The following is a 27,611-nucleotide window of genomic DNA, read 5'->3' as shown; positions in this document are numbered from 1 at the left end:
ACAACTTTCTGAAAGCCTATCTTGTGTGAGGAAACTCATTAGCTCAGCAAGTTGGAGGCAAGAATGTCTGGGATTCAGTTTTGCAGATTACAGAGTAAGTCCTTCATTATCTGATTTGGAACCACACTAAATAAACACAAGACACCTACAATGCTCAAAATCGCTGTGATGTACAACCACACCAGCTTGAACAAACACAGGGATCAGTGAAAAGTCAGACACCACAAAAGAAGTGCTTTGCATTGGCGCTGTGTACACATAGTAAATTTCAGTGCTTATGGAGATATGTCTGGAAAACTTTTGTTTCACTCAGTGGAACGGTGGAACTATTCATATCTTTTATTTACACTAAAGGTACCTGTGCAAGGAACTAAAATTAGCCCTGCATTCAAATTCTTTCTTACGTGAAAGTGCAGATATATTGTCATGTAGCATCAAGTAAAAGCACTTCTCTTCAGAGGGATTTTCCCTGGTGATGTGTAAGTAGTAGTAGTGATTTATTTTGGAGTGTAGTGAAATTTAGTGTAGTGGTTCCCCTTCCAAAAAAAAAGTCCTGCGACACTTTTTTTGCATCTTTTTCTTTGAAATAAAAGATAATTTTACTTCTTAGGGTCTAAATAAATGAAACCTTGGGAGATGTTTGGAGGAGGAATGTCTCTTTGGTTGAACTTCAAACAACTTCTGAAATGTGACAAGGGACGCCAACAAGACATAAAAAAAATGTATCTTTAACAATTAATGGTATTTTGGTAAACTATGTAAACTATTTAAACTATGATAAACTATGTTTTCTCAGTGTTAGAACAAAATAAATTGGTAAAAAGTGCAATATTTTCTCTTAGTGAAGAGGTAAAAATGCTATCACGAAATAAAAAGTACCTGTGTAGCCTTTTTAAGTACAGTACTTCAGTAAATGGATTTTCCACTGTTGCACAAATGTCTCCTGAGTATCATCTCATATTTATGAGCAGCTGCATGCGTGAGTAAGAGAGGAAAAGCATTGTAATATCTCTTGTCTCATCTGCGGGCTTCCCCTCGTCTCTATCATCAGTATCATCAGTACTTTTAATTCTGATACATTGAAAGCACTAAATATTATTTATTACAGTGGTGAACTGTAACAAAGAAACGCTTTCTTCGTAATATTTTTCAAGCCAAACTAAGTGGTGTCATTATCATTCCGTTCTCATGTCCCTTTTATGTCATCTTGTTTTTCTTTCCCTCTTAAGTTTGGTGTTGGGGCAATAAAGACAGTGGCGTGTGTGCTAAGCATACTTGCACAGCATGTAATTAACTAAAGAGGGGCCTTCACCCTACATGTCTCTTTTTTCCAGTTTTGAAGTGTAATCAGATTTCTTCAAACACATAGCTTTGCGTGTTTTACTGGATGTGATTGGCTGTCAGGGGATGGTAAAGTATATAAATGGTCTCCATGTTAGAGATGAAGTAGATTTTAGACTTTTCATCCCTGAGGAGACACATCTTCAGTTTCTCTCTGCGCCACAGAAAAAGGTAAGATGGATTTTTGATTTGCAATTCTACACTGTGTTAGAAACTGTTATTATCTTATATACAGTACATCTTATAGCCAATTATCTTCCAATTATTTGAATTTCCAAAGTGTTTTCTTTTATTCAGAAAAGGTCTCAAAGGTCCAAGGTGTAGGATTTAGTTATTTAGATTTAGTAATTAGTTCCATCTACAGAATTTGACAGAAATAGAATTTAATACACATAACTATGTTTTCATTGGTGTATAATCGCCTAAAAGATAAAAACCACTGTGATTTTACCTTAGAATAACACTTTTATATCTATAGATGTATCAGCTCCTCTTCTACAGAGTCCGGTATGTTGCTCTGCCATGTTTCTACACCATCCCATCCAGACTAACTAAATCCTGGCTCCGCATAGGGCCTTTTACATTTTTCACACGCAGCCACTGTAGTTTCTTCGTTACACCAGGAAGGAGAAAGTGAAACAAGCGGGTTGCAATCTGCAACTACACCTCTAGATGCCACTAAATCCTTCACACTGATCCTTTAATTATATATATATATGTATATAATTATATGTTTTTCTCTAGGAACAGTCACAATGAAGCTTTTGGTGTTCATGATGTGTCTGGTGGTCACTACCTTGACTGCTCCTGTAAGTCTTTCCTAAGCATCATCTGTCACTGAGATTTCCAACTGATCCCTTTTTAAAGATTTTAACCACTGTTTTCTGTCGGGGACAAAATACATGAAGCCATTGTTGCTTCCTCATTTCTTTTCCTTTGGTTTGCAGGTTCCGGGGAGCGAAAGCAACGAGGAAAAAGTAAGTCAAGCTGTTGCTTTTTCTGTGAGGTTTTTCGTTTCTGTCTGCCCGTGGCATGCCATACCGTGTTTTTGCCATGTCATCAAATGTACAGTATGATAGATGTCTATCAGAGAGAGGATAAGTGGCTTAATTCGCAGTACATGTCTGGAGATGTCTGGTATTTCCTCAGCAGGTTGCGGCACATGCCAACGAAGCCCTGAGGTGGATGGAGATGTACAGGATGTACCAGCAGCAGGTAGTGGGGGTTTCATTGTAGTTTGACCAACAAAAGGAAGAAAAGAAACATAATTCATCTGCTTATTAATTCAGATGTTAATCATTAATTGCAATAATTAATTTGTATTTTTTCAGGGAGTAGTCGGAAACCCCTTCCTTCCTGCTGCTGATGCTCCTGTAAGTTTCTATCTTGTTAAATTATAAATAAATAAAAAAAATAGTGTATATATAAAAAACATAGTTACTCATGTTTTTGTGTTATTTATTTGTAATTTATGCATTTGTTTAGGCTGCTCCAGCTGCTGCAGCAGTAGTAAGTACACATACAGGACAACAACTTCTAATTTCATACAATTCAATATGCTGCTTGAGTTAAAAGTGCTTTATTTATGCAGGTGGATGCTGCACCAGCCCAGCCTGCTGATGTTCCTCCTCCTGCTCCCATTGCTAATGAAGATGCATCAGAGGAGGAGGCAGAGGTGAACATCTCTTTGCATATATTGCTGTCTTTTTGGAGATATTTGTTCCAAAATGTATTCCAAATGGTTTGGGTGAAACACATCACATTCGTATATTATTTGTAGCATTTGTAAAGATGTACTCCAGAGTCATTTCTTTCCCTATCCTTGCCACAGGATGGCAACCCTGCCCCTAAAGCTGCAGCACCTGGTGCTCCTGCTGCCCCCCTAAACTCTGATGAAGCAGAGGAAGTCGAAGAGGTGGAGGCAGCCGAGGCTGAACCGGCTGTGGTTGAAGCAGCACCGGCAGAGCCGGCAGCAGAAGAGCCGGCAGCAGCAGAGCCGGCAGCAGCAGAACCGGCAGCAGCAGACCCTGCAGCAGCTGTCGAGCCAGCTGTGGTTGACGTCCCTGTAGATGCTGCACCAGTTGATGCTGTTGTTGTTGATGTGCCCCCTGTTGATGTGGTTCCTGTTGATGTTGCCCCAGAAGCTCCCGTTGATGCTGCTGCTGATGCCCCTGCTGATGTTGATGCGGGTGCCCCAGTGGCAGCTGAGACTGACATGGCTGGAGCAGCAGCAGATCCTGTTGCACTGTAGTTATTCCTCTTATTACCAAACTATAAGTGCTCTTTCTGTTAGCTGCTAATAATAGCTGGAAACAGTAATGTATGTGAAGCACAAAAAGGAGTGGTCTTTTGAATAAGGACTAAAGAAAAAAAAGTGAAAAAGAAAAAGATTTATAATTCTCTTTGAAAAGCAAACTCAGAATTGGACAAATAAACATTTCTTTATGCTCTTTTTACTGTTTTCAAATGCAATCCTGTATCGTGATTACTGTGATTAGTCACGATTGTGCACACAAGATAAAATAAAACTTTCAGGACTTCAGTGTCATGATAGACACAATATCAGGACCCTGAGAGCTTTTCCTACTGTGACATGTCAACATGTTTGCTGTGAAACAAATCAAATAAATGACATGGTATCTAAAATGATCATTATTTTGCCTTTGTTTTCACACAGTGTGAAAGGTGCCTCTGTCACCACACACTCGCACAACAAAACTATATAATGCCAACATAGTTTGAATTTGTTCCATGATAATAAAACATGAACACACTGAATCGTGTTGTAATAAAACTGCAAACATCACATCAGCCAACAGGGAGTGCCACTGAACCACAAGATGTCTACAGCACACAAGGTGGGAGGATCTCCTGCTATTAGTACACAGCACTCAACTGATAGAGGTTCAGATTTAATTTCACTCTCACGATTCTTATTCATGTACATGGAGACTGATCCGACTGATCTGAAACCCGACAGGTCCTACTGTAATAGGATCAGAGCTAGATATGGCTGAGAGTGCTGAGTGAGCAGGACATCCCAGTGTGTGTGTGTGTGTGTGTGTGTGCAAACAGACTAAATCCTCTGCTGTTCTGCAGACGGTTAGGAAAATTATAACCTGTCGCAGATAAAACAAGAGGTGTTAAGACAAAATAATTTTTAGTGTTCTGGATGCTCACTCAACAGATTAAACTGAGGGTTGTCTCAACTTCACTTTAACGCCTCTCATCTCCCACCGGTGGTGGACAAATAACGAGGATGAGTGACTTTGCCTCTCTTCTTCTCAGCCGCCTCTAATCCACAAATCCTTATCAGGGTCACTGAGACTCTATGACACAGTTAGTTCAACTCAATGCACATAGGTGACGCTTGTCTAGCTACATTTTAATAATATTTTTAATTATCGTCTTAATGATTGATGCGAGAAATCTTTTTTTGTGAGTGGCCACTACAAAGGGATCAAAGAAAAAATGGACTTCGCATTACAATAACAAGTGAAAAAGGTAAGTTGCATGAAAGGTAATGGATTATGCATCACATAATGCTTGATTCACATCAAGCATTATACCATTTGGAAACTTTTTTTAGTAGCTACAGCAGATTGAATGACACACAATACAGTTTTTCTCCATTCGTTCAATTCTTTTCTGCAAACTGTGTATTCGGACTGCAAATGCAGTGAAGCAGTGATCACTTCAAATGCATTTGCTTAATATTTAATGCTTTGTAGTTGCTTTTACACGGTTTTTGTTTCGCTTTTCTCTTTCTTTTTTGCAGTATTGAAGATGAAAAAATGTTTCTGTAGGTGTGATGTGAATAAAATCTATAGCCTGAAGTACATCTCTGGATGTATGTGGAGTAAAACTTACAATCCTTGTTTTATGTATTGTCACTGAATGACTGCAGATGAGCTTCATGGTTTGATGCACGGTTTTGAAGAAGCTCGTTTTTCCTTTTTGCTCTCATTTTCTGACGATTTATCTTTGCAGGGTAAACTGCATATCTGCTGCCATGACCACTCCAACCACCCTTCCTCACCTCACCGTGCCACCTCACACTGCACCACAACTTGCCACAGACAGTGACGAGAACAGCGAGGATGACCTGTGAGTAAAATATGCTAATATAAGCAGAGAGCTTACAATTCATGACTGAGAAATAATAACACACTTCAGCTAATTAACTTTACATGTAATGTGCTGTTTGTTCCAGAAGTGCGCCTCAATCAAATTCTCATCATCTGTTCAATATGAACACCAACAATAACAATGAAGAGTAAGTATGAGTCAAGAGATAAGTGCAGCCCTTTTTAAAGTAGTTTCTCTCTGATTTATAGTAATTTTAGTATGGACTATGAAATGAGCTTTTCAAATGTGTTGATGCACGCTGCAGGGAGGAGAAGGAGGAAACGGAAGACAAGGAGGCCAAGGAAAAGGAGGAAAAGGAAAAAAAGGAAAAGGAGGAAAAGGAAAAGGCTGAACAGGAAGAAAAGGAAAAGAAGGAAAAGGAAGAAAAGGAAAAAAAGGAAAAAGAAGAAAAGGAAAAAAAGGAAAAGGAAGAAAAGGAAAAAAACAAGTGAGTGCAACATTTAGAGCAACTTCCTCAAAGCACGTTTTCAAATACACGTTTAGATATTTCATTTACTTTCTTTCTTTACTTTCGTAGGCCCAAAGAATTATTTGTCATCAATCCTGCTGGGAGTTTGTACTACCACTGGCTGTTCATCATCACAATACCAGTCATGTACAACTGGACCACGATCATAGCCAGGTGACTTCTATAAGTCAATGCAAGCTGTTACAATCAACAGTTTTTAGCAGTGAACTGACTTTGTGCAGAGGAATAGCCTTGACGTTTGACAAAAGCTTGTGGCAAGTTGATTTAATTTATTATAATATAATCCAATCATGAATATAGTTTTTTGTTTGGTGAGACTATTGAGCTTGGCAACACCTAAAGCAGTCGCATAGTAGGGCACAGTGATGAAGGTGGTCAACATTATTTATTTACAAAACTCACTCAGTGCTGGTCTTCTCTGCAAACAGGGCTTCTTTTGAGGAGCTGCAGCATACCTTCCTCTTATACTGGTTTTTTCTGGACTTCGCCGCAGATCTACTCTACCTGGCTGATATGGCTTTCAGGACCAGAACAGGTGAAGAACTGACCGGACCTACCAATACACTCACTCACAGTCACTCACACTCACTTGAACATCTTTGCATATACAATAACAACAATAGTGGATTTTGTCCTCACTTTTAATAAAATCTCTAGCCAGTATGGACAGGATGATCAATGCACATATGTTGTATTAATGTCATGTTTCATTGTTTAACACATCTGAATGATATGAAAGACTAATTACAACATGAGAACATTTCTTCACAAATTGCTCTCAATTATGAACCATAAAGCACTAAACTGCATGAGGTTTTGACACCCCTTTGCTTTGAGATGCCGAAATCATCAATGATGCAGCCAACCGTTCCTAAAAGTTGAATCATTTGAATATGAATGGTGATCGTCTGTGTGTAATTAAGGGGTTATTATATTAATAGAAGGGAATGCTTTTGATATGTATTTAATTCCAACACATATTACACACACATATATATATATATATATATATTTATATAAATATACATATTGTGTCTATAAACTTTCTACCTTTTTGAATACAGGTTACCTTGAGCAAGGCCTGATTGTGAAGGATAAGAAGCTGCTCAGGGAGCGCTACACCTCCAGCTTCCAGTTTCGTCTCGATTTTATCTCCTTGCTGCCCACTGACATCTTCTATTTATACTTGGGTCTTGACTACCCAGAGATCCGCCTCAACAGGCTGCTGAGAATTGGCCGCATGCTTGAGTTCTTCACAAAGACGGAGACTAAAACCAACTACCCCAACATCTTCCGCATTGCAAACTTGATCCTGTACATCCTCATTATCATCCACTGGAACGCTTGCTTCTACTTCTCCTTCTCCAAATACATTGGTTTTGGTGCTGACGACTGGGTTTACCCAGCTGTGGATGATCCTGAACAGCCTGCTTATGGGATGCCCATGAGGAAGTATTCATTCAGTCTCTACTGGTCCACATTGACCCTGACTACCATTGGAGAAATGCCACCACCAGCCTTGGATTCAGAATTTTTCTTCCACGTAGGTGACTTTTTAGTTGGGGTCTTGGTCTTTGCCACCATTGTAGGAAACATCGCCACCATGATCTCCAATATGAATGCTGCCCAAGCTCAGTTTCAGGCTCGGATTGACAACATCAAGCAGTACATGCAGGTAGGATGGCTTTATTATTTTCACTTTGCAATCATCTGTTCCTTGATTATCTGTTTTATTTATGTAGTAAGTATTGCACTTATTTCGTTATGAATTGCATAATGACAAAAAAAGATCTTGAATGCTTTTTCATTCATCCATAGGTCCGAAAGGTCGACAAGGAACTCGAGTTGCGAGTCATCAAATGGTTTGACTATCTGTGGAATAATGGCAAGGCACAGAATGAAAGAGAGGTGCTGAGGTATCTTCCAGACAAACTAAAGGCTGAGATCGCCATCCAAGTCCACATGGATACGCTGAAGAAAGTGCGGATTTTCGCAGACTGTGAGGCAGGACTGCTGATCGAGCTGGTGCTCAAGCTGCGACCACAAGTGTTCAGCCCTGGAGATTATATCTGCAAAAAGGGCGACATTGGTCGTGAGATGTACATCATCAAAGATGGAAAACTTGCAGTTGTTGCTGATGATGGTGTCACACAGTTCTGTGTGCTGAGCAGCGGGAGCTATTTTGGTGAGATCAGTATTCTTAATATTAAAGGCAGCAAAGCAGGCAACCGACGAACAGCCAACATCCGCAGCATTGGATACTCAGACCTCTTCTGTTTGTCCAAGGATGACCTGATGGAGTCACTGACAGAGTATCCAGATGCCAAAGGCATGCTCGAGGACAAAGGCCGGCAGATCCTAATGAAAGATAATCTGATAGACTTGGACCCAGCTAACATTAAGCCTGAGGTCAAGGAGCTGGAGGAGAAGGTCAGTAAATTGTATAGCACAATGGACCTGATGCAGATCAAACTAAAGAAGATTCTCAAACATTACAAGAGTGCCGAGAAGGTACTCAGACATCGCATCGCAGATCTGGAGCGCCTAACAGGAGAGGAGGTAGAAGATGAAGAGGAGGAGGAAGAGGAGGTGAAAAAGGAAGAGAAAGCGGTAGAAGGAGACAAAAAAGAAGATGAAAAAGGAGATGGGGAGAAAAAGGAAGAGGAGGAAAAAGGTGAAGGGACAAAAGATGAAGAAGGAAAGGGTGAAGAGACAAAGGAAGAGGAGAAAAAAGATGAGACTACAGAAGAAGAGAAAAAATAGTTTATGTAAAACCTTTAGCATTTATTACCTAATTAGCCACAATAGAATCTTTCTTTCTTACTGGACTTGCTTCTTAAGTGACACACAGATTATAAAACACCAAAAGACAAAACATGACACTAGAAACTGCCTGAGGTACCTACTGGAACTGGTCTTCAAAGGGTATTGCCATTGTATATATATGTTATAAAATTAAAGAAAGTAATTAAATGGACAAATATTGCCAATGATAATATTGACATTCAACTCAAATAAAATATTGGCTTCAGTTATCCTATTTTTGTGATTTTCATGACTGGATTTGTTCTGTGCCAGAGTCATACACTGGAAAACCCTGCTATTTCCAACCATGCAGTATACACTGTCGTCCACATGGGGATAGCAAACAGCAAGGATTTATAGATACGGCATACAGTAGCTCTGTTGTATGCGTTACAAGTTACAAGCAACTTGGAAAGCTTTGGGACTAAAGCACTCTTCTATAGCAGAATGGAAGTTGAAGGATTCATATGGACATATAAAAAAATAAATTTAAGATATGAGGTGCAATCCACAGGATGAAAGGATTCCTCTTTAAAATACACACATCACCTTTCCAAACAGGTCATAAAAATGACAAAGGAATATGAATTATATCCCCCAAAAGGCAGTGTAATAATATAGTTTATATGATAAGAGCCTAGATAAAGTCAATTTTGTTACTTATACTGCAGTCTTTGATATTAGTGCATGAAGTCAAGTTTCTTCTGATATGCAAGTAAAGCATTATTTATTCTTAATTAAAAGAAGACATGATTACTTTTGCAATATTTGCATTGTAAGATGTTTAAATATCAAACAATAAAGTTAAACTGTCATTTAAAAAAAGAAAGAAAGAAAACAAAGGAAGTCTTTGCAGTGAACAAACAGTTGCAGTATGGAGACAGGTAGACATGATTAAAGAATAAACCCCCGCTTGGCAATAAAAACAATAAATAAAATAAGTTCTAATTTGGTTTTCTCAAAATAACTAGAAACAAATGTCTACACTTGGTCTGTGTAGACTCACAGTCCACTCTTGGTGATTTAGGAATGTATGTGTGTGTACAACTTCCATTCCTAAAATGTTTTATTTACAGTTTTCTGTGCTCTGTTAGTCAAGGTCACACAGCCCTCACATTACTTCTGGCCATGGCCACAACTTGATTTAAAAAAAAAAAAAAAGAATCAACGAGAAGAAAAAGAACACTCAAAGAAACTTCAAAATGATTGAATTTGTTTGGCTTAGAGGGACCAGCTCTGCGTTCTTTTTTGTGTTTTTTTTTAGTCTCCCACATAAACCCCTCCAAAAATCTTAAATCAAATCTAAAATGTAAATTTATTCCATTATATTTCTCGTCCTCTCAGTGGATAAAGACACAGACTCTACAGATCATCTTAAAGGCCATCACAGTAATTAGCTGATTAATATTAATCAGGGATTATGGAGACAGAGCATGTAAAACAAAGAAGAAAGAAGTTCTTTCCTCCAACGAAAGGTCCAAAAAGCATCCACTTATACTTTACATAAAAATGTTAGTGTTTTGTGTCTTCCTCTTTTCAACATTTCTAACTTTTTACAAAAGAAAGTAATATATCAAGATAGGGAATGCATTGGATGTGGATAATATCTAAAACAGAACACAGACGAGTGTTTTTTTCCACTTTTTTTAGTTTAGTTTTTTTAAAGTTAAGTAAATAGAATATAGTGTTTTGATCAGATTGTAAAATAATTTTCTGTTTTGTGATACACAAAATCAACTTTTGTGAGGATGAAGAGTAAGAGGTACTGAGGACTCTTTGCTTTCATGAAACAGTTACCACATATACCTGGCAAGCTTTCATACAGTAAATAGAAAGGCGCTATATAAGTACAGGCCGTTTACCATTTACCATTTGTTGTAGCAGTGTTCAGGGGCATTTGACTCTGGACAGGTGTGTTTAGATTGGGCTGATTTCTCTTGTCTCTAGGGCCTGATTACAAATGTTTTATACAGTGGTGCTTTGCAAGCAGTGGTAAGTGTACACTGCCTCGGTGCCTGCTGCTTTACAAATCTGTGGCAATGTGGAGCAGAGGAAGTTCACCCCCATGGGCTCTCTGGTATACTTAATGTTAGGAAGTTCCCATCATATTGCACTTTGCTACATCATAACCACATAATCGACCATTGGCAACTATTACTCACTTCTCACTTTCCCCCAGGAAAAGTAATTGCCACCTGGATTATGTTCACCAGAAACCTTTGGACAGGAAGGGCCTGAAATGAAATATGTCAAATATGTCAATCAACATTTTTGCTTTTTCATTTTGCAGCATTTCAGACTAATTCATTAAATAATAATGATAAAAATCAGCATTAGGTTGATATAATAAATAAATAGATTTGAACTATCACATGGGGGTATAGTAGCATTTGTCAGTGTTGCACTGTTGGCAATGAAATGTGTAATCATATTAGATAGGCCACTTTATTTGCCCCCCCCAGTAAATGCAACAAAGCCCGGGAATCAACCTCTGTTCACTCCTCTTTCAGAAACAAAAGAACAGATGTGCAAGCCAGTCTACCCTGTTTGTAAAGTACACTTGCATTACACATATGAATGACGGGTCTGAAAAAACATTAGTTATTGAGCCAATGTGCCTTTTATTGCACCCTTCATTAAAAATCCCTCATGTTTAATTAGAACACATCCGCCACACTCGAGATACGTCTGTCACTGGCTGAGGCCCAAGGTATTCAAGCTTCGCAGGATTGGTTGCGCTCTACTGCACACTGAAACACATGAAAGGGATGACGAAAGCTGTTTATAGGGTATATAGAAAGTGAAATATAAAATCATATAATAAGTATATATGCTTCCTTCATCAGGTATTTAAATTGTTGCCGTTGTAAGTCTTCTCTTGTTTTGCCTTTGTATTATTTGCATTCATACTTTCAGTGCTAATAATTAAATGTATTAAGTGTTTTAACATACCAGTGTGTTTTCTATTATTGCTCACCAAGTCAAAATTAGCAGCTGTGCAACTGCTGGTTTATAAATCCAAAAACAGCCATATTTAAGATGCACTCATGGCATTCATGTAACTGAATACACGATAATTCAGATAACAGTCACAGCAATCAAAGATGGTATAATGTATATGTGGAAAAGCAGAGAAGGGGAGCATGGGGAAAGATGCTCTAAAGGATGAAGACTAAAGATATTTCACTTCATCTAAATGGGGACATGAATGTCTTGGAAATCACTCAAAAGTTGTTGAGACGTTTTCCTGAAAAAAACAAACAGGAAACATCAAGTGGTCGCCACATTCAGTAGGACACATCTTATGGTGAATGTTTGTACAACAGGTTCATAATGATCCCTCCAATATTTATTTCTATAGAATAATTTCAGTCTGGTACAAAGTAATGAGCTGATTGTTAGAGCCACACTGACAGCATCGTTAAAAAAACGAACACAATACCTTGGCCAGCGGAGTTTGTAATGATTTCTCTAGAGAAAATGAATGGTGTCGTACTGTATTGTACATACTGTGTGCTCACCCTGAGCAATGCAGTTTATGGATTTATCAATAGTCTTAATTACAGGCAGATCATTCTGAGAGAAACATGATTTTTCACGGTCTTCTGTACAAATGTAAACATTTTAACCCTCTGGGCTCCAAGCAATAGATTGTTGATGGACCCCAGTGATACCCTGATTTAATCACACCACAATGGCGCCATCAGAACATTTTTAAATACAGTGTAAGTGTCTTTTTCTACAGTCTTTTGAATCGAGTTGACAGGGGAGTTGGCAGCAGACTGTATTTTGTTACTGTGATTATTGTTGCATGTGTTCATTACAGCCCACTTCCCAGCCCACCCATCTCTTTCGTCTCTGTGTAAAACCAAGGTTGACAGACCTGCAGTGTGATACAGACATGAGGACAGACAAGCATCTCTCTTCTTCTGTACAGGTGAGTCTTATTGTTTTGTTTTGTTTCTGGTTAATGTCTGTCTGTCAGCTGATACAAGAAGCAAATCTTTGTGTTTAGAATGAACGGGAAAGACAAAACAGCTGTGAACTGTGTCATTTGAGTCCCGTCATAACTGAACTTCTCTTCATTGAGACGCAAAACTGAGTGCTGCTAAATTTGTTACTTTCAATGTCTGCAGTAATTATATCTTTTGAATGAATGAAGACAGACACTGAATAAAATTTCATTTCAATTATGACATTAATATCATACTAATTGCATTGATTTTTCAATAGAGCTGCATTAACAAAATATATAACCATCAAGAATACATTTTACCTATGACAAAACTAATATACGGCTTCTATAGTTAAACAAAACATATTAAGGTTTTTATTTTATTATCAGGCATAGACAACTAAATTAACTCACTTCATATATAAAGTACTGAATTGAGTAATTAAAAACAATTATTTTGTGGATAATAAAGGTACAAAATTAAAAGACTGATTTGTGCAGACATAATGCTCCTAAGATAAATGGAAAATTAGGGGGATGAAAGGGAACAATGGTGAGTGGAGTGGTGGGTTGAGATGACTATTACCAGCCTTTTTTTGCAGAGTGGATGAGTGTGGCAGCATCTGTATGTGTTATCTTGATGTTACTGATGTTGTAAGCCACGTTGATGCGTGCCGGTTCAACTCAACAAGTCAACAAGCCTAACCCAGGATCACTTTCCCGTCACCACCGGTCCCTGCGGTGTTCATTAGAATCTATTCCAAGTCAACTGGAACATCTGTTCCCTGTTCACACCTCTGCCAATGGAAATGAAATGTTATTCTGCTAATTACTGTCAAATAGTTTCTGTTGTGTAAGATACTGTAGTTTTACTCTCTACACCAAACAAAAAGATGGCATTTTAGATATGCCAACTCCACCGGAACAAGGGGTTTTCAGGCTCACAGTCTCCTGTGACGTCAAACTAAAGCTTTTACTAATGAGAAGTTACCATGGAGCAACAATTGGGTCTAAAACAAACAGAATTCTGGGTGGTTTGTTCATTTTTTCACTGTCAATGTACCATAGAGGAGTGTAGGCAAACGACTTTACTCAGTTGAGCCCAATACTCTCGTTATTTATAACTGTATCTGTGTGTTTTGACAGGTTTGATCAGAACATGGATAACGGCAGCTCGGGATTGCTCGGAGATGTTAACACATCTCAGGCTGAACTTACATCCTGCGCTACAGTGAGGAGCCCGGCCTGTCGCATTTTCCTATATGCCTTCCTCTCTGTTGCTATCGTCTGCACAGTGGTGGGAAACTTCCTGGTGGTCTTGTCCATCGCCTACTTCAAGCAGTTGCAGTCACCCACAAACTCTTTCGTCATGTCCCTGGCAGTGGCTGACTGCCTGGTTGGCCTGTTAGTCATGCCTTATAGTATGATTCGAACTGTGGAGGGATGTTGGTATTTCGGTTTCCTTTTTTGTCGGCTTCACTCAAGCCTCGATGTCATGCTCTGCACTGCCTCCATATTCCATCTCAGCTGCATTGCCTTTGACCGCTACTATGCTGTCTGCAACCCACTACTTTACTCTTTAAAGATGCCCCACAGTCGGGTTGCTCTCCTTATTGTTGTATGTTGGGCTGTTCCCATGCTCATTTCCTTTGGCCCCATAATGCTCGATCTTCATATTGCTGGTGTGGACGTCATTCTCCCTAAAGATGTATGCGTGTTCTTGGTCAATCGCATTTATGCTGTGATGGCTTCTTTAGTAGCCTTTTACTTGCCGATGGCTATCATGCTAGTTGCCTACTGGAAAATCTTCAAGGCTGCCAAAAGACAGGCCAGGCAGATTAGCGCCATGGAAAGCCAGATGGCTGCTGGCGTGGGTAAAGACTCGAGCAAGAAACAAAGACATCGAAACGCCATGAAGAGGGAAAGAAAGGCAGCAAAAACTTTGGGTATCATCATGGGAGTTTTCCTGATCTTCTGGATGCCTTTCTTTACAGTCAACATTGTGGACCCGTTCATTGAATACAGCACAGAGGTGTTTGTCTGGGACATATTTTTGTGGTTGGGATATATCAATTCATCTCTAAATCCCTTCCTGTATGGTTTCTTTAACCGTTCCTTTCGTAGGGCATTTCTCATGTTCATGGGCTGCAGGGTGTGCCTGCCTGGATCCTCCCCTGGGATGGAGCTATCGCATACTCGCAAAGACGCAAATGAACGTGCAGACCAACCATAAAATAAAGATATGATCTGTATATTTTGTGTAGGCATAAAAAAGTTTGGTGAATAGTAAGGGCTATGTTTTTGTGAATCCAACCACAATTTTTAGTCAGCAGCCTGGAAAAATAAGTTTGAATCACACATAATTATAATAGATAATAGTGAGGTGGGACTATTGCCTACCATACCTCTAACCATGACGTATGAAATCACCTCTGTTCCTTCCATGTAGTGTGCTGTGTGGCACAACCTTTTCGATTTTGTTACAGAAATAAGAGTCTGGTTTGTTTCAGTAAATTAGCTTCTGGATAATGTCCATATCGTGCTCTCGCCTTGGAGGAACAGTTCCCCAGTGTAGGAAATATTAGATGAAAAGTCACATGTCTATAATCATATGTTCATTTTGCGAAATAGCTTCCTTGTAAACACATTTTCGTTAATCAGAAGGAAAGCTTCAAATGGATCCAGGAGACTGACAGAGCAGGGAGCAGAGACTAGAAATTGCTACAACGGAAAATAAATTGTGTTTTTTCAATCTACATATTAGTGAGGGTGAGGCTCAAACACACAGATAAGATAACACAGAGAAGATAACAGGTTTTATGGGAGAGAAAACAACTGCAGAGACGTGCAAGATGTGCGTCAAACACCGAGGTACGTGAAGCTTCATGACGCAATGCAGCAAGATTTAAATCTCAGGTAAAACTCTTAGTGATTCTTCTCTCCTTATGACTGAGCAAAAGTTATTGCATGATTTGTAACTCTTTCTTTTCATGCAGCTAGTACTTCTGGCAAAACCTACTAACTAACATAAATCAAGTATTTAGACAGCTGTTGGCCAGCTGCTGATATGATTGCATTGCAGGTCTGAAAAATGAGCAGTGCAGCGGCAGCAGTTTTCTGCTTCTGCGTTGATATAGCCATATGTAACAACTCATACACTAATAAACAAATCAAAAATATAATATATAATAATATATTTAAAAAATAATAATAATGAGACTTGTTCACATTCAGTGTGTTTAATAATTTATGCCAACCTCCTGAAATAACCTGAAATAAAACATTTTATTTATTTCTGTTGTGTAATATTTTGATACCTTAACTCTTAGTTTATAGTTAATCAACTCAGACTACAAGCTAAAATATTTAATATGAAGTAACTTTTTCAACTTTTCAATAAAATGTTTGTGTTATTAATTATTATTATCATTATTGTGATTGTTGTAATAAAGCAGTGGTCAGTGTGTAATCGTAAAGATTGCTTTTGTCACTCAGAATTGCCACCGCCAGCCGACTGCTGTCGTGGATGGGTCAGCCGACAGTATCGGCAGCTGCATCTAGTGGCAATATAAATTTATGAAATGAAGTTTTGTTTTGATTGTTCTGTAGCTACACTAAAAAGTGACAAAAGTAATATTAGACCTTAAACTGTTCATGGATTGTGTTATGGTGTGTAACATGCAGTAGATTCATTTTTAAAACAAAACAATATATATATTATTTATTTTAAAATAAACATTGAATGACTAAGACATGAGTTGTGATTTGAAATGTTTGTTGTGAAATTACTACAAATTACATTATTAATCACTAATGTGTTTACACTGTCAGCGTCTCACATGGGAATTGCTTGTGGAAAGATGAACCAAATGCATTTCTAAATCTGTCACTTTCAACATGTCACTCTTCAAATCATTACTGCAAATGCACTGACACATTCATGCACAGCCCATCACCAGTATTATGACATAATGATACGTACTACTTCCAGCATGATGGGACAAAGTGCTGTAAATGAAGGGTATGAACAATGTTTTTTTTATCTTGCACAAACTATGAATTCATTAATATTCTGCTCTGTAGATGCTCGTAAGATAAGCCCTTCATTTAAGCCCTCGGTTTTTGTGACAGGTTGTAGGCAACGAAATATTAGATAAAAAACAAATTATGTGGAAATAGAAATGCTAATGTGATCCAAAAAGGGTTCATGCATAGACTCATTGTGCATGAGATAAAGGCCACTGGTACAACACTACACCAAATCACATAAATTATTAATATGTAAATATACCTTGACTCAGGTCCAAATCTTGACATTTAATTGTGCTACATAAGCATAGCGACCTCATTCTACTGTTTGAAACCATTGCAATTGAATGGCTCGTCTATAGCAGGTGACGTATATGGTGGCAGCTTTCATCACCAACCACTCTCGACTGTACACACCATGGCCTGCTGCATAGCTGTACTATGTACTAACACTCCAAGATAGACACACACAGTGGAGATGTATAGCCTCTCTCAGCTGCTATCTCAGCATTTACCACACAGAAACATTGTGTGCTTTGACTATCAAAGCTCACTCTGTGTGTGCCCAGTACCCAGGAGAGCCTGATAACAGCTACTAATCGCTGTTAGCTGAGAGCTACAACACAATTTACCACACAGAAACATTTACACCATAGCATACTAAATGCTGGGTAGGTTGGTGGGAAAGTTTGTGGGATGTTATGTGATTTCCATTACATTACATTACATTACATTGCATTTAGCAGACGCTTTTATCCAAAGCGACTTACAGAGGAGGACATAATTTCCAATGACACCTCCTCCATATGTGCCATATGTGCCTTTCCATTTCAGTTGTTTGGGAACTGCATTTTCTGGTCCTGAAATTACACCTGCCAGCTGACACGTTTTGGGGGTGTTCATTTGAAATCAAAACATTCATTTGTAACTTTCACACATTCATTTGCTCTTCTGTGTTGACACAGCAGACAGATTGATCTTTTCAAGTTACTCAGTAAGACATTCACTTCAACAGGATTATTGTTTTAGTATCTAGTTTTGCCAGAGTGCTAAACACATACATCCATGGTAGAATGAGGTTAATAACAGGAGCTAATTGAGGTTTATTTGTCTTGTTATAGCTCAGGTTTCTACCCACTCTCTCTCTCTCTCCTTCATCCACTACATTACCTACAACCTTAATCTGTGCTCTTATTCACTGTATAATTTAAGTTATTTATTTTTGGCATTGGTTTAGCATTTTAGTTTTTAAAGGCAGCATAAATGCAGAACACTTTTGGCCAAAATGCTAAAAAGCTTTAGTCTCAAGGTTAAAAAAGGCAGCCAAACTAACCCAAGGCTCTATCAGACAGTGCTAAGGGCTGTGTTTCTATGGTAACGCACAATCACATTTGCAGACAACTGACAAAAAGAAGAAAACATGACTCCATTTGTGGTTTAACATTGCTGTAAAGTGAGCAATGAGAGTGGAAAGAGTATTTGGAAACCCTAGAAACTGAAAGTATATATTATTTTGTGCTATTGCCTCACTCACACTTCTTGTTACTTGTAACTTAATCCTGCAAGGCACAGACATACCCAGTGCCCAGATGCATAGTAAATTAATCTTACTGAAGATAATCAAGGACAAGACAGATGCAAATAAGGAACTTAGATGTCTATCTGCAGTCTGTCTTTTACCTTGTAGTGAAGTCTGTCTTTGTTTAACTAGTGCTAGTGCTGTCAGTACACAATTAGGAGTCAAGGCAGCGGCTGTTTCTTTGGCGTTGCTCTTTTTGCTTTGTGAAGCGGCAAACTGTCAAAGTGTAACCGAAACACGGCAGTGGGAACCGGTGACTTTTATCACTGGAGTTATGAAATGGCTTTGGTGGAGTTATATTGTTATTTCAAGTATGTTTTCTTCTTGAGGGACAGAGGCGTGCGTGAGAATACAAATGTTTCCAAGGACATTTGTTGAAGAACAGAACAAAGAGCTTTTGAACCATGAGAACAAACTCTGCTTTATTTATATTTATATATATACATATATACATTTATATATATTTGTACTGTTCATGTTTCAATTTTGAGAGTACATCCCATATACTCGCAGTAATTGGTGCTTTAATTACAGCCCTGTCACCATGTGTTTGTTCACTCTGTGTTTTAGTCGTTAATGTACTAATGCATTTCTTTCTTTCTCTTCATGGAGATTTTCTGCATCGTGTGTTAGTTTTGGTCATAATTACAAAAGGGAGAAAAAAAACTACAAGTTTGACTTTCCCCCAGGTCAAGACTTGGGTAAACTCACAGTGGAATGATGCTAATGACAGGAAGTAATTGAGATTTATTGGTCCTGATAGAGTCTCTCTCTGTTTCTCTTGCCTACAGCTCGAAACCTTGTGACTGTGTGTGTCTGTCACTCTCACTTTGAATACTTAAAATCTTTATTTGTATTTGTTTGGCAGTCGGCAGATTGTCACTACTCTGTTAAATGTGCTTATCACACGTAGATATTGATTTATTTCCATCAATTTAATTGGTATTTTGTCTAAAAACATCTTCTCAAAAGCCAGTGTTGTAGTTTTTGAGACTGCTCTTGGTCTCAAGAACACTTTTTTTTAAGGGAATTAAACTCTTAGACAGAGGATTTGCCCACTTGAGACCACAGCTGCGGGGATCTCATTAAAATGTCATAGCAATACAAGAGAAATCTTCTTTTCTATCTGTGTTTTAATGGGAATGCAGAACTTTTAGATCAATTTTAAGAAGCTTCTATGGTTTGCACGCAATTTATCGTTAGCTCATCAAAAGTGTATGGATATTGACTTTGTTTTGATATGCTGTTGGTCATGACTTTCTCTGGTCTTGACTACAACAAAACATAAACTTGACATGAAGGTGAAAAAGTGCAGAAGATAAGACATGCGAAATACTGACATCTGGTGGCACGGCGAGCTTTTTAAAGAAAAAATAAATACATTCCAAAGGGTGCCTTGGTTCATCTTGTTTTCTCTACTTTTTATTTTGCTTTTCATCTTACATAAACAAACATAACATCAAAAAATACCAAAAAAAAAAAAAAAAAGCATGATCTTTTCACATTAGCACTCATTTGGCCAAGCAGACTCATGGATTCTTCATCAAACTAGTGGTACATATCAATGCCAAAAGTTAGTTCATAAATCCAACACTTAGAACAAATACTGTGCAGCATCTTTATTCTTAGCCGGCCTCTTACAATCTTTACAATGCCTTGTCAAAACATACAAAAATGGCAACAGACGAAGTATCATAATTCATCGTGACACATTACATTTGATTAAATCCAAACATTCTGGTGAGAATAAAAAATTGCACTTTTGCCTAACTTTGTTCCATCAAAGAATCGAAATATTTGTTTCAATCTATTGCAGTCGCCTGTTTTTGTTTAGTCAGCTCGATATCAAACAAAGCGGTCACCATTCATTGGTGGTCATCACACAGTGTCAGCTGGCTAATAGTTAAAGACATGGAGACTGTCTGATATAAAATCTTAAAGAAGTGTAACAGTAATAATGAGGCTTACAGTATGTTACACATCTTACCCGAAAGCGCGTACAACTGTCAACGCGCCCGGGCTGTAAAATGTCAATGCACAGTGCTTCAAGCAGTCACTTTAGGGTCCAAGGAGTTGACTACATTTGTGTCCACTTCCAAAATGTGGCATCTCACAAAAAGTTTCATCTTAAATACACACGATGGGAACGTTGAGATAAATGTTTGTGCTGGAATCGAACCATCCTTCTCAGTACACAGCTTTTATTTGCAAGCTTCGATTCTCAGCAAAGTGATTCCCTATCACAGTCCAATATGACTCTTTGAAAATAAATAAAAGATGTCTTTAAATGTCAGTCTCTTTCAGGCCATAGCAGTCTGCCAGATCATAGAACTGATAATTGCTCTGCTCACAGGAGTTGTAAATCCCCATGGAGACTGTGTCTACTATATCAATACGACCAACTCCAGGTGTGGTACTTTTTCCTGTCCCACCCTTGATCTTGTTTGACAGATTGTTCACTTTCTCCTTGAGCTGGAAGGAGGACTTTTGCAGCGGTGGAAACAGACTCCATCTCTTGAAACCTAGCGAGCGCCCTTTCTCCTTCTGCAACAAAGAGCTGCCACAGGATTCGTGCACGGCGTAGCCGGGCTTATAGTCTCCCATCGGATCTCTTGTCATTCCCCTGACAGCTGTCCGCCACCTCTGGTCATAGAAGCGACGCAGTACCCTCTGTCTTTGGTGACACTGGCACCTGAGGAGCCGAGTGAAAGCCCGCTGGAACTCTTTGCTGGAGCAGGGGTAGATCATTGGATTAATGCAGCTGTTGAAGTAGCCCAACCAAAAGATCACCTTGAACACAGTTTCAGATGGCTTCAGTGCTGGGAAGAAGGAACCTGGAATGAGATGGAGCCAACATCGTAAGGAAACGTACATATATATACATGCACAATACAAAGAAAACAATATGTTGCTTTTATCATATCATTAGGAATCCAAGACCATTTTAATGCATTAAAGAGAATTTAAACAAAGTATGAGTTTTGTTTTTAAAGTAATTAATTTGAGTAGTTACAACTTAATTTCCTTTGACATATAGTTTGTTGGAATTGCTATTAATTACATTTTACAACATTTTTAATGGATCCCAAATCTGCTCTTCTGCTGTTTGAGCCATAAACCACAAATAACATATTGCATATGCAGCTGTATAATGCTACTTTGCTACATGTAGACATTTCTCATCCCTCTGACAGCAGAGTGTTCACAGCACTATTTTTTGTAATGATTTATTGTGCAGAAGTCAATGTTTGGTTGTGTTTATTAATAATAACAGAGGGGGTTCTGACATTTGGTGGACTTTTATTAATGAGATAGATAATCACAGAACATGCTTCGAGCTCCAGTGCATGACTACTTTTATGAATCTTTTGTCTGTGTAGAATCACCGATGACAACATGTTTTCTTATCAGCGATAAGGATTTTAAATTATTTTTTTAATGCTTTTAAATGTTGCACAATTGTCTAACATTAAACAGACTTCTAATAATACAAATATGATAATGTCACATGTTCAAATTTATATTAAACATTAGAATAACATTATATCAAGATATACAGATTTCGATCAACCAAGGCACTAGCTGCTTTGTTCATTTTATTATACCACTTGCAGTGGCAATGTTCATATGGCATGCAGCTGCATGACATGCTGTTTTTCACGGGATGTTGCCTTTTCCTATTGCTCTCTTGGTGCTCTCGTCTCCCCAGGCTTGGATATAACACAGTGTTGACCCTGGACGCAGAGGCAACATAGCAAAGTGCTAATGTCATGTCTGCACTGCCTGCGCCCAGAAGTCCATTTTCGTTTCAATTCTGTTAGTACAATGTAGAAATAAATAAAATGGCTTGTCTCTGATTTTCAAAGTAATGATTTCGTGCTGCTTTGACATCAGCCACCAACAATATACTCTGCACTTATGAACAAATTCAAACAGGAAGCTTGTGCCATTTACTAAACTGAATAATAAAACAGAGTTCTCACTCTGACTTATAACTTCTATTCGAGTCGTTTTTTTTGTGCGACGTTTGCTACGTGACTCTCATTCTGCTTTCATTTTTCATCTGGAAATCAGTTCTGACTCAACGTGGATAGAGATTAAGATAAACACTGTGATTAAAGGATGTGATTTCTCCATTGATTCTTCTCCCTCAAATGATATCACCTCAAAGGCAAGACAGAAAGTGATTCACCACTCTGACGCACACCCCCGGAACACCATGACAACAGGTTATGTCTTAGAATCTTTCAAGTCTGATGTCTGCATGATGATTACCATTTTAAATCTTTTCTGAGAACATGTTTTTTTTCTTTTTCTTTTAACTTCATGTTGGCTCATATCCCAGTACAAATCATAAAGCGAAGCAACAAATCAATGCACTGAATACACATTAAACCCTGTCAAGGAGTCTGGGGACCTGTCCAGGTTCTCAGACTAAATTTTGTGACAGCTCTTTTGTGTGAGCAGACTGAATCCTGATCTGTTGCAGAGCTTAGGGAATTCTCTCCTTGACTTTTAATATTCTGTGTGAAGGTCAACATTTAATGCAACTCTCACTCAACATATAGCCACCAAAGACCAAGGATAGTTCAGCGAATACTTGCATAACCACTGTTAGCATGTATAATAAGGCATATTTACATGTTATGATAAATGACATATTGAGACGGTTAGAGTGGCTGATCACAAATATATACTCTCATTTTTTTTAAAAGGCTGAATCATTCCCTAAAGAAGCTGGCACAAAAATTGCTCTAACCGGAATAAACAGCATCTTTGTTTGGGACTAATTTCAGCTGCCAATTTGCTGTGGATGCGGTATCAACTCAAAATAAACTACAGTGCCCATTACTCATCATAATGAAGGAACATTTTGCTAATAGTGTGGCCTACTGATGTGCTTTTTATAGTTTTTGGAAAAGAGTCCAGATCTCTGGCACAGACACGCATTTCCCAGCTTGGGATAAATAAAGTCTATCTATCTATCTATCTATCTATCTATCTATCTATCTATCTATCTATCTATCTATCTATCTATCTTTGGCTGCATAAGCTACAATACTTGCAAGTTGAATTAATTAATTGATGGGCTGACAATACGAACATATGGAATATTACCATCAAAGGGAAAGAGCCATGAGTTTAATACACTCAACACACTCAAATGTAAATTGTATGAGTTGAAGACCACATAAAACTCATGGTAATAATTTCAATTCATCTAAGCATATCTGCAATTACACTGATGATGATATCAATCTCAGTGATGTCAGTGCATACATTAGTCTCATGTTATGAACTGGAAAACATATACATCAGAACAAGTGTGTTCTTTCAACATTCCCAAGTAGATAATTCACAACACACCCTTAAAACAAAGAGTACAAATGAATAAACAGAAGATTGAAACGTGTGACTGACAGCAACAAATAAAGACAAACCAGCCAATTATAACATGTTGAATAATTCATATGAAAAAGCTAACTCTATACTCACTGTGCTATACCGATCTGGAGTTACAGATGACTCAGACTATGATTCGTCTAGATTTGCATCATCACAGAGAAAAGTACATGTCTGTCTCTATGCAAAAGGTTACTCATTAATAACGTGTCTCGTATCAACACGCTCTGTCTGACTGACCGAGTATGGTTGAGCAGGGCTAGGAATTAGGGAAGTCGTGACTGCTCCACACAAACAAACAGCAGCCTCCCATAGGGATGAAATCATGAAAACAACGGTGAAACCCTTTATTGATCCCTACGGGGACTTTATGCTTTAAACTACTTCCTTTGGGGCAGTCGCAGTTCAGGATCAAATTGCAGAACAGCATGTTAGAATAGATTCTGCAGGACAGATTGTCTCCAGCAATGAGCTCATATTCCTAAGGACATGAGAGTCCTTCATTTTATTTGGATTTAACAGTCTCTTGCAGCCATTAGGAGATACTGAAGAGACTAGTTTAGATGATGAAGGTGTTTTTGATGGCCTTTTTTTTTATCATGCAAATTAGAGGCCCTCTACCACCCACCATCATAAATTCAAACCTTGAGATATCATCAAACCAATTTCTCTGAGATAAGTCTTCCTTTTGGCAGAGCTTCCTGTTATTTTCTCCCTGTTTTTCAGCAGAGAGCAACACTGAGAAGAATTGTGGACTCATTTCAGACCTTGTAAATAGTTCCAAGAGTAGCCTGTATAATATGATCACAGAGGCATCATATTTTATTTTAATGAAAATAAAAATAAACCAGAGACTGTTTGTGATAATCATCTCAATATGCATGTTTCAGATTTGTATGTATGTGTTTTGTGTTCTGACTGTTTCCTCGAAACTCATTCATTTCTTTACTAATGTTCAATCCCAAGAAGAGACGCGTTACCTATCTATCTTCGACTTCTGGATACAAATAAACTTGCCCTTTTCACTCCCATTGAGCGAATAAAGTGATTAGCAGCACCCATTTCATTTCTTGCACTCTCTGTGGCTGCAGGCTTTTTCCCTAATAATTTAATTCAATACATTTGGAGGTGCAGCAAGACTGTGAGTGCTGTGAGTGCTACACCTGATAAGATACTGGCCATTTGTCCATAATGACTTTTTCAATAAATCATCTGAAAAGATATGCAAAATTAAAATTCATGAGTCCGCTACACACATTAGTGTGTGTGTGTGTGGTGTGAATTCTATTACAGTCTGTAAGTGCAGTTTCATATGCATCTTGCCTTCTGTAGTGTGATTTATGTACAGACATAATGACTTGCATTGGTCAATGAAGGGCCTTTTCAACCACTCATGATTAGTGACTGTTCCCTCATCTTAACTCACATATCTCATCCTTTCTTCTCAGTGCAAATATATATTTTTTATTTTCACAGTGTTACAATTCAGCAGTGACCTTTCCCTGCTACAAATGTAGCTCATAAAATGAAGCCCTTAACACACCAATAGTGTCTCTGTATCATGCCCAATATTTCAATATGAGACTAAAACAGCCGCACTGGAAATGGTACTTGGAATGGGCTTATGTGATGGTTGCAAGATGTTGGGAGCATTTACTTTCAGAGTGCTCGTTTCTGAAGAATGCCAGTGTATTATGAGTTCCTGACAAATGAAATTCATGTAAACAAGCCAAATCAGTGGTCAAGTTAAAGATTTGATCTACTCTGACCAAAACATTTGTTTTTTCTAACATTCTAGCAATCTTATCAGTCTCTGGCATGGTTCAGATACAGAGCAAATGAAATCCAGAATGCCATTTTCAGTTTCCTGTAAATCTTACAGTGCAGGCTCTTGTGGCTGATGTTGTAAGTTTTCTTTAACTGTATTTTATTGGTTTATTGTTGACTTGTGCTTGCAGCCAGTGTCGGGGATCTTAGAGAAGGGCTGCAGGTTGGAAATGTGTGTCACCCCAAGGGATGCAAATGCATTAATTACTGATATTAAACATTAATTAATTTGTTGTGAAACATCTCATATCACTACTGATCATTTGTCACATAATCAGTCGGGGTGTTAAATCATATATTCAAGTAAGTCACTTGAAAGCATTTAATGTGTTGAAAATCACAATTTTTGACATGGATCATATAATAAATCAATCAGTTTCTTTGCTCTGCACCTCATGTTGGAGAGGGTGCATGAGAGACGCACTGTGGTGCATTTTATGACGGAGCACAGAGAGCAGAAATATAAAGTTATAAGACATACCCATCGGCAGAAAGAAGAAAAAAGGCAGCCAACACAGGATGAACATCCCCACAACGATGGCCAGGGTTTTGGCAGCCTTTTTCTCCCTGGAGAACTTCATCAGCCGCACTGAGAGCGAACTTCGGAACGGGTGGTTTTTGCTGCTTTTGGAGCTGGCCGGGCGCGCGTCCTCCAGCACGCTACGACAATGTATCCGGAGCACCACTTCCATCGACTTGTTTGTCTCTCGTTTGACGCCCGCTTCTAGGCTCTTGGTAGTTCTCCGGGCCACCACATAGACCCTAAAATACATGATGAGAATAACCATGAGCGGGAGGTAGAAAGAAAACAGAGAGGAGAAGAGCGCGTAGCCCGGTTCCTCTGTGATCCTGCAGATGCTTTCGTCCACAGGCGGCGGTTCCTTCCATCCCAGGAGCGGTCCGACAGAGATCACCGTGGATGACACCCAAACTAGGACTAAAATAGCTACTGCCTTCCTCTCTGTCATAATACTTGGGTATTTCAGGCAGTGTTTAACTCCTATATATCGGTCGATGGAGATGATGCAGAGACTGAGGATGGATGCGGTGCAGCAGAGCACATCCACAGCAGCCCAGATGTTACAGAAAACCCGGCCAAACACCCAGCATCCCAAAACCTCCAGGGATGCAGAGAAAGGCAGCACGATAATGCTCAACAGCAGGTCTGCCATGGCTAAATTGACAATGAAGAAGTTTGTGACTGTCTGCAAATGTTTATTACATACCACAGACAGGATAACCAAAATGTTCCCAACAATTGCCACCAGAATAAAAACGGAGAGAATGATCCCAACTCCGACAACCTGTGAGTCCATGGTGAAGTTCCTGCATGTCGTGATGCTGTCGTTTGGAAATATGTGATCCAGAACAGATCCATTGAAAGCTTCAGCAAAATAGATCCCATAGTTGCTTTCGTTCCTCAAGTTAGAGTTTGTCATTTTGAAACGCCATAAAGAAAAACTTTAGAGTAAGTTTTTTTCTCTTTCTCTCTCAAGAAATCAGCGTGTCGGACATTGTTTTCAGTCTCTGTTTCCTGCAAGATAATCAAGCAGGCGCCCTCACAGTCAACATTTCAAGCGAAAAATAAAAAATAAAAAAAAGGAAAGTCCATTTAATCACTCACACATGCATGATTAGTTTAAAAATATAAATATTCTCACTCAAGAAAAAAAAAAGAGTTTTTGATTCGGGATGAATTCAAAGTATCATTTTCATACAATAATAATAACAAAAATAATCAAATATATTCAGCTCCATTTCCACGCATTTCTTCAATATGTTGGTTTTCCACTGATGGCATCCTTTGTAAGTGATCACAGAGTCAGAGCTGGTACAGCAGGTCTGAACCTACAGCTCCACCCACACGTCACATACTTACTGTTGCGTTCACAGTCTCCACAAGAGAGCGTCACTGTAAATCTGGTCACGATTTCTAGGCCTATAAGAGACACTAATAGCACTAAAGACACTTTTTTTCATGTGAACAAACAGTGGTTAATTGTCTTGGATTTCTGTATCTAGATGTATTGTATAAGATTGATGTCGTATAACAC

The 27,611-nt window shown here is 38.5% G+C and overlaps 4 protein-coding genes across 6 annotated transcripts; 3 read left to right on the top strand and 1 right to left on the bottom strand.

Annotated features, from left to right (window-relative positions):
• Positions 1-1,410: 1,410 nt before the first annotated feature.
• On the top strand, positions 1,411-3,613 carry enam (enamelin). Of its 3 annotated transcripts, none has more exons than XM_027283490.1 (8): positions 1,411-1,512; positions 2,086-2,150; positions 2,289-2,318; positions 2,494-2,556; positions 2,673-2,714; positions 2,827-2,850; positions 2,933-3,016; positions 3,173-3,613. In XM_027283490.1, the coding sequence occupies exons 2-8, from the start codon at positions 2,097-2,099 to the stop codon at positions 3,590-3,592; spliced, it is 717 nt and encodes a 238-aa protein (XP_027139291.1). In that variant the 5' UTR covers positions 1,411-1,512; positions 2,086-2,096; the 3' UTR covers positions 3,593-3,613. The 3 variants fall into 3 exon arrangements, with proteins under 3 accessions (XP_027139291.1, XP_027139290.1, XP_027139292.1); XM_027283489.1 differs by having other exon boundaries at positions 2,491-2,556; XM_027283491.1 differs by lacking the exons at positions 2,494-2,556; positions 2,673-2,714.
• Positions 3,614-4,795: 1,182 nt separating this feature from the next.
• On the top strand, positions 4,796-8,926 carry cnga1a (cyclic nucleotide gated channel subunit alpha 1a). The gene is given in 8 exon segments (XM_027283472.1): positions 4,796-4,845; positions 5,332-5,448; positions 5,555-5,621; positions 5,778-5,917; positions 6,008-6,112; positions 6,388-6,494; positions 7,024-7,634; positions 7,778-8,926. Coding segments are annotated over 7 exon segments (2,070 nt in total). The 5' UTR covers positions 4,796-4,845; positions 5,332-5,353; the 3' UTR covers positions 8,723-8,926.
• Positions 8,927-12,682: 3,756 nt separating this feature from the next.
• LOC104930200 (5-hydroxytryptamine receptor 4) lies at positions 12,683-14,952 on the top strand. Its single transcript, XM_027282480.1, has 2 exons — positions 12,683-12,701; positions 13,866-14,952. The coding sequence occupies exon 2, from the start codon at positions 13,879-13,881 to the stop codon at positions 14,950-14,952; it is 1,074 nt and encodes a 357-aa protein (XP_027138281.1). The 5' UTR covers positions 12,683-12,701; positions 13,866-13,878.
• A 4,858-nt stretch (positions 14,953-19,810) lies between these two features.
• Positions 19,811-27,417, bottom strand: adra1d (adrenoceptor alpha 1D). Its single transcript, XM_010744894.3, has 2 exons — positions 26,039-27,417; positions 19,811-21,161 (listed from the first exon to the last, which is right to left on the bottom strand). The coding sequence occupies exons 1-2, from the start codon at positions 26,994-26,996 to the stop codon at positions 20,611-20,613; spliced, it is 1,509 nt and encodes a 502-aa protein (XP_010743196.1). The 5' UTR covers positions 26,997-27,417; the 3' UTR covers positions 19,811-20,610.
• Between the last annotated feature and the right edge of the window lie 194 nt (positions 27,418-27,611).

This window comes from Larimichthys crocea, chromosome X (assembly GCF_000972845.2).
Source record: "Larimichthys crocea isolate SSNF chromosome X, L_crocea_2.0, whole genome shotgun sequence".
NCBI classification, from domain to species: domain Eukaryota; kingdom Metazoa; phylum Chordata; class Actinopteri; family Sciaenidae; genus Larimichthys; species Larimichthys crocea.
Note: the sequence above shows the minus strand (reverse complement) of the source record. Positions and strands in the feature narration are given on the sequence as shown.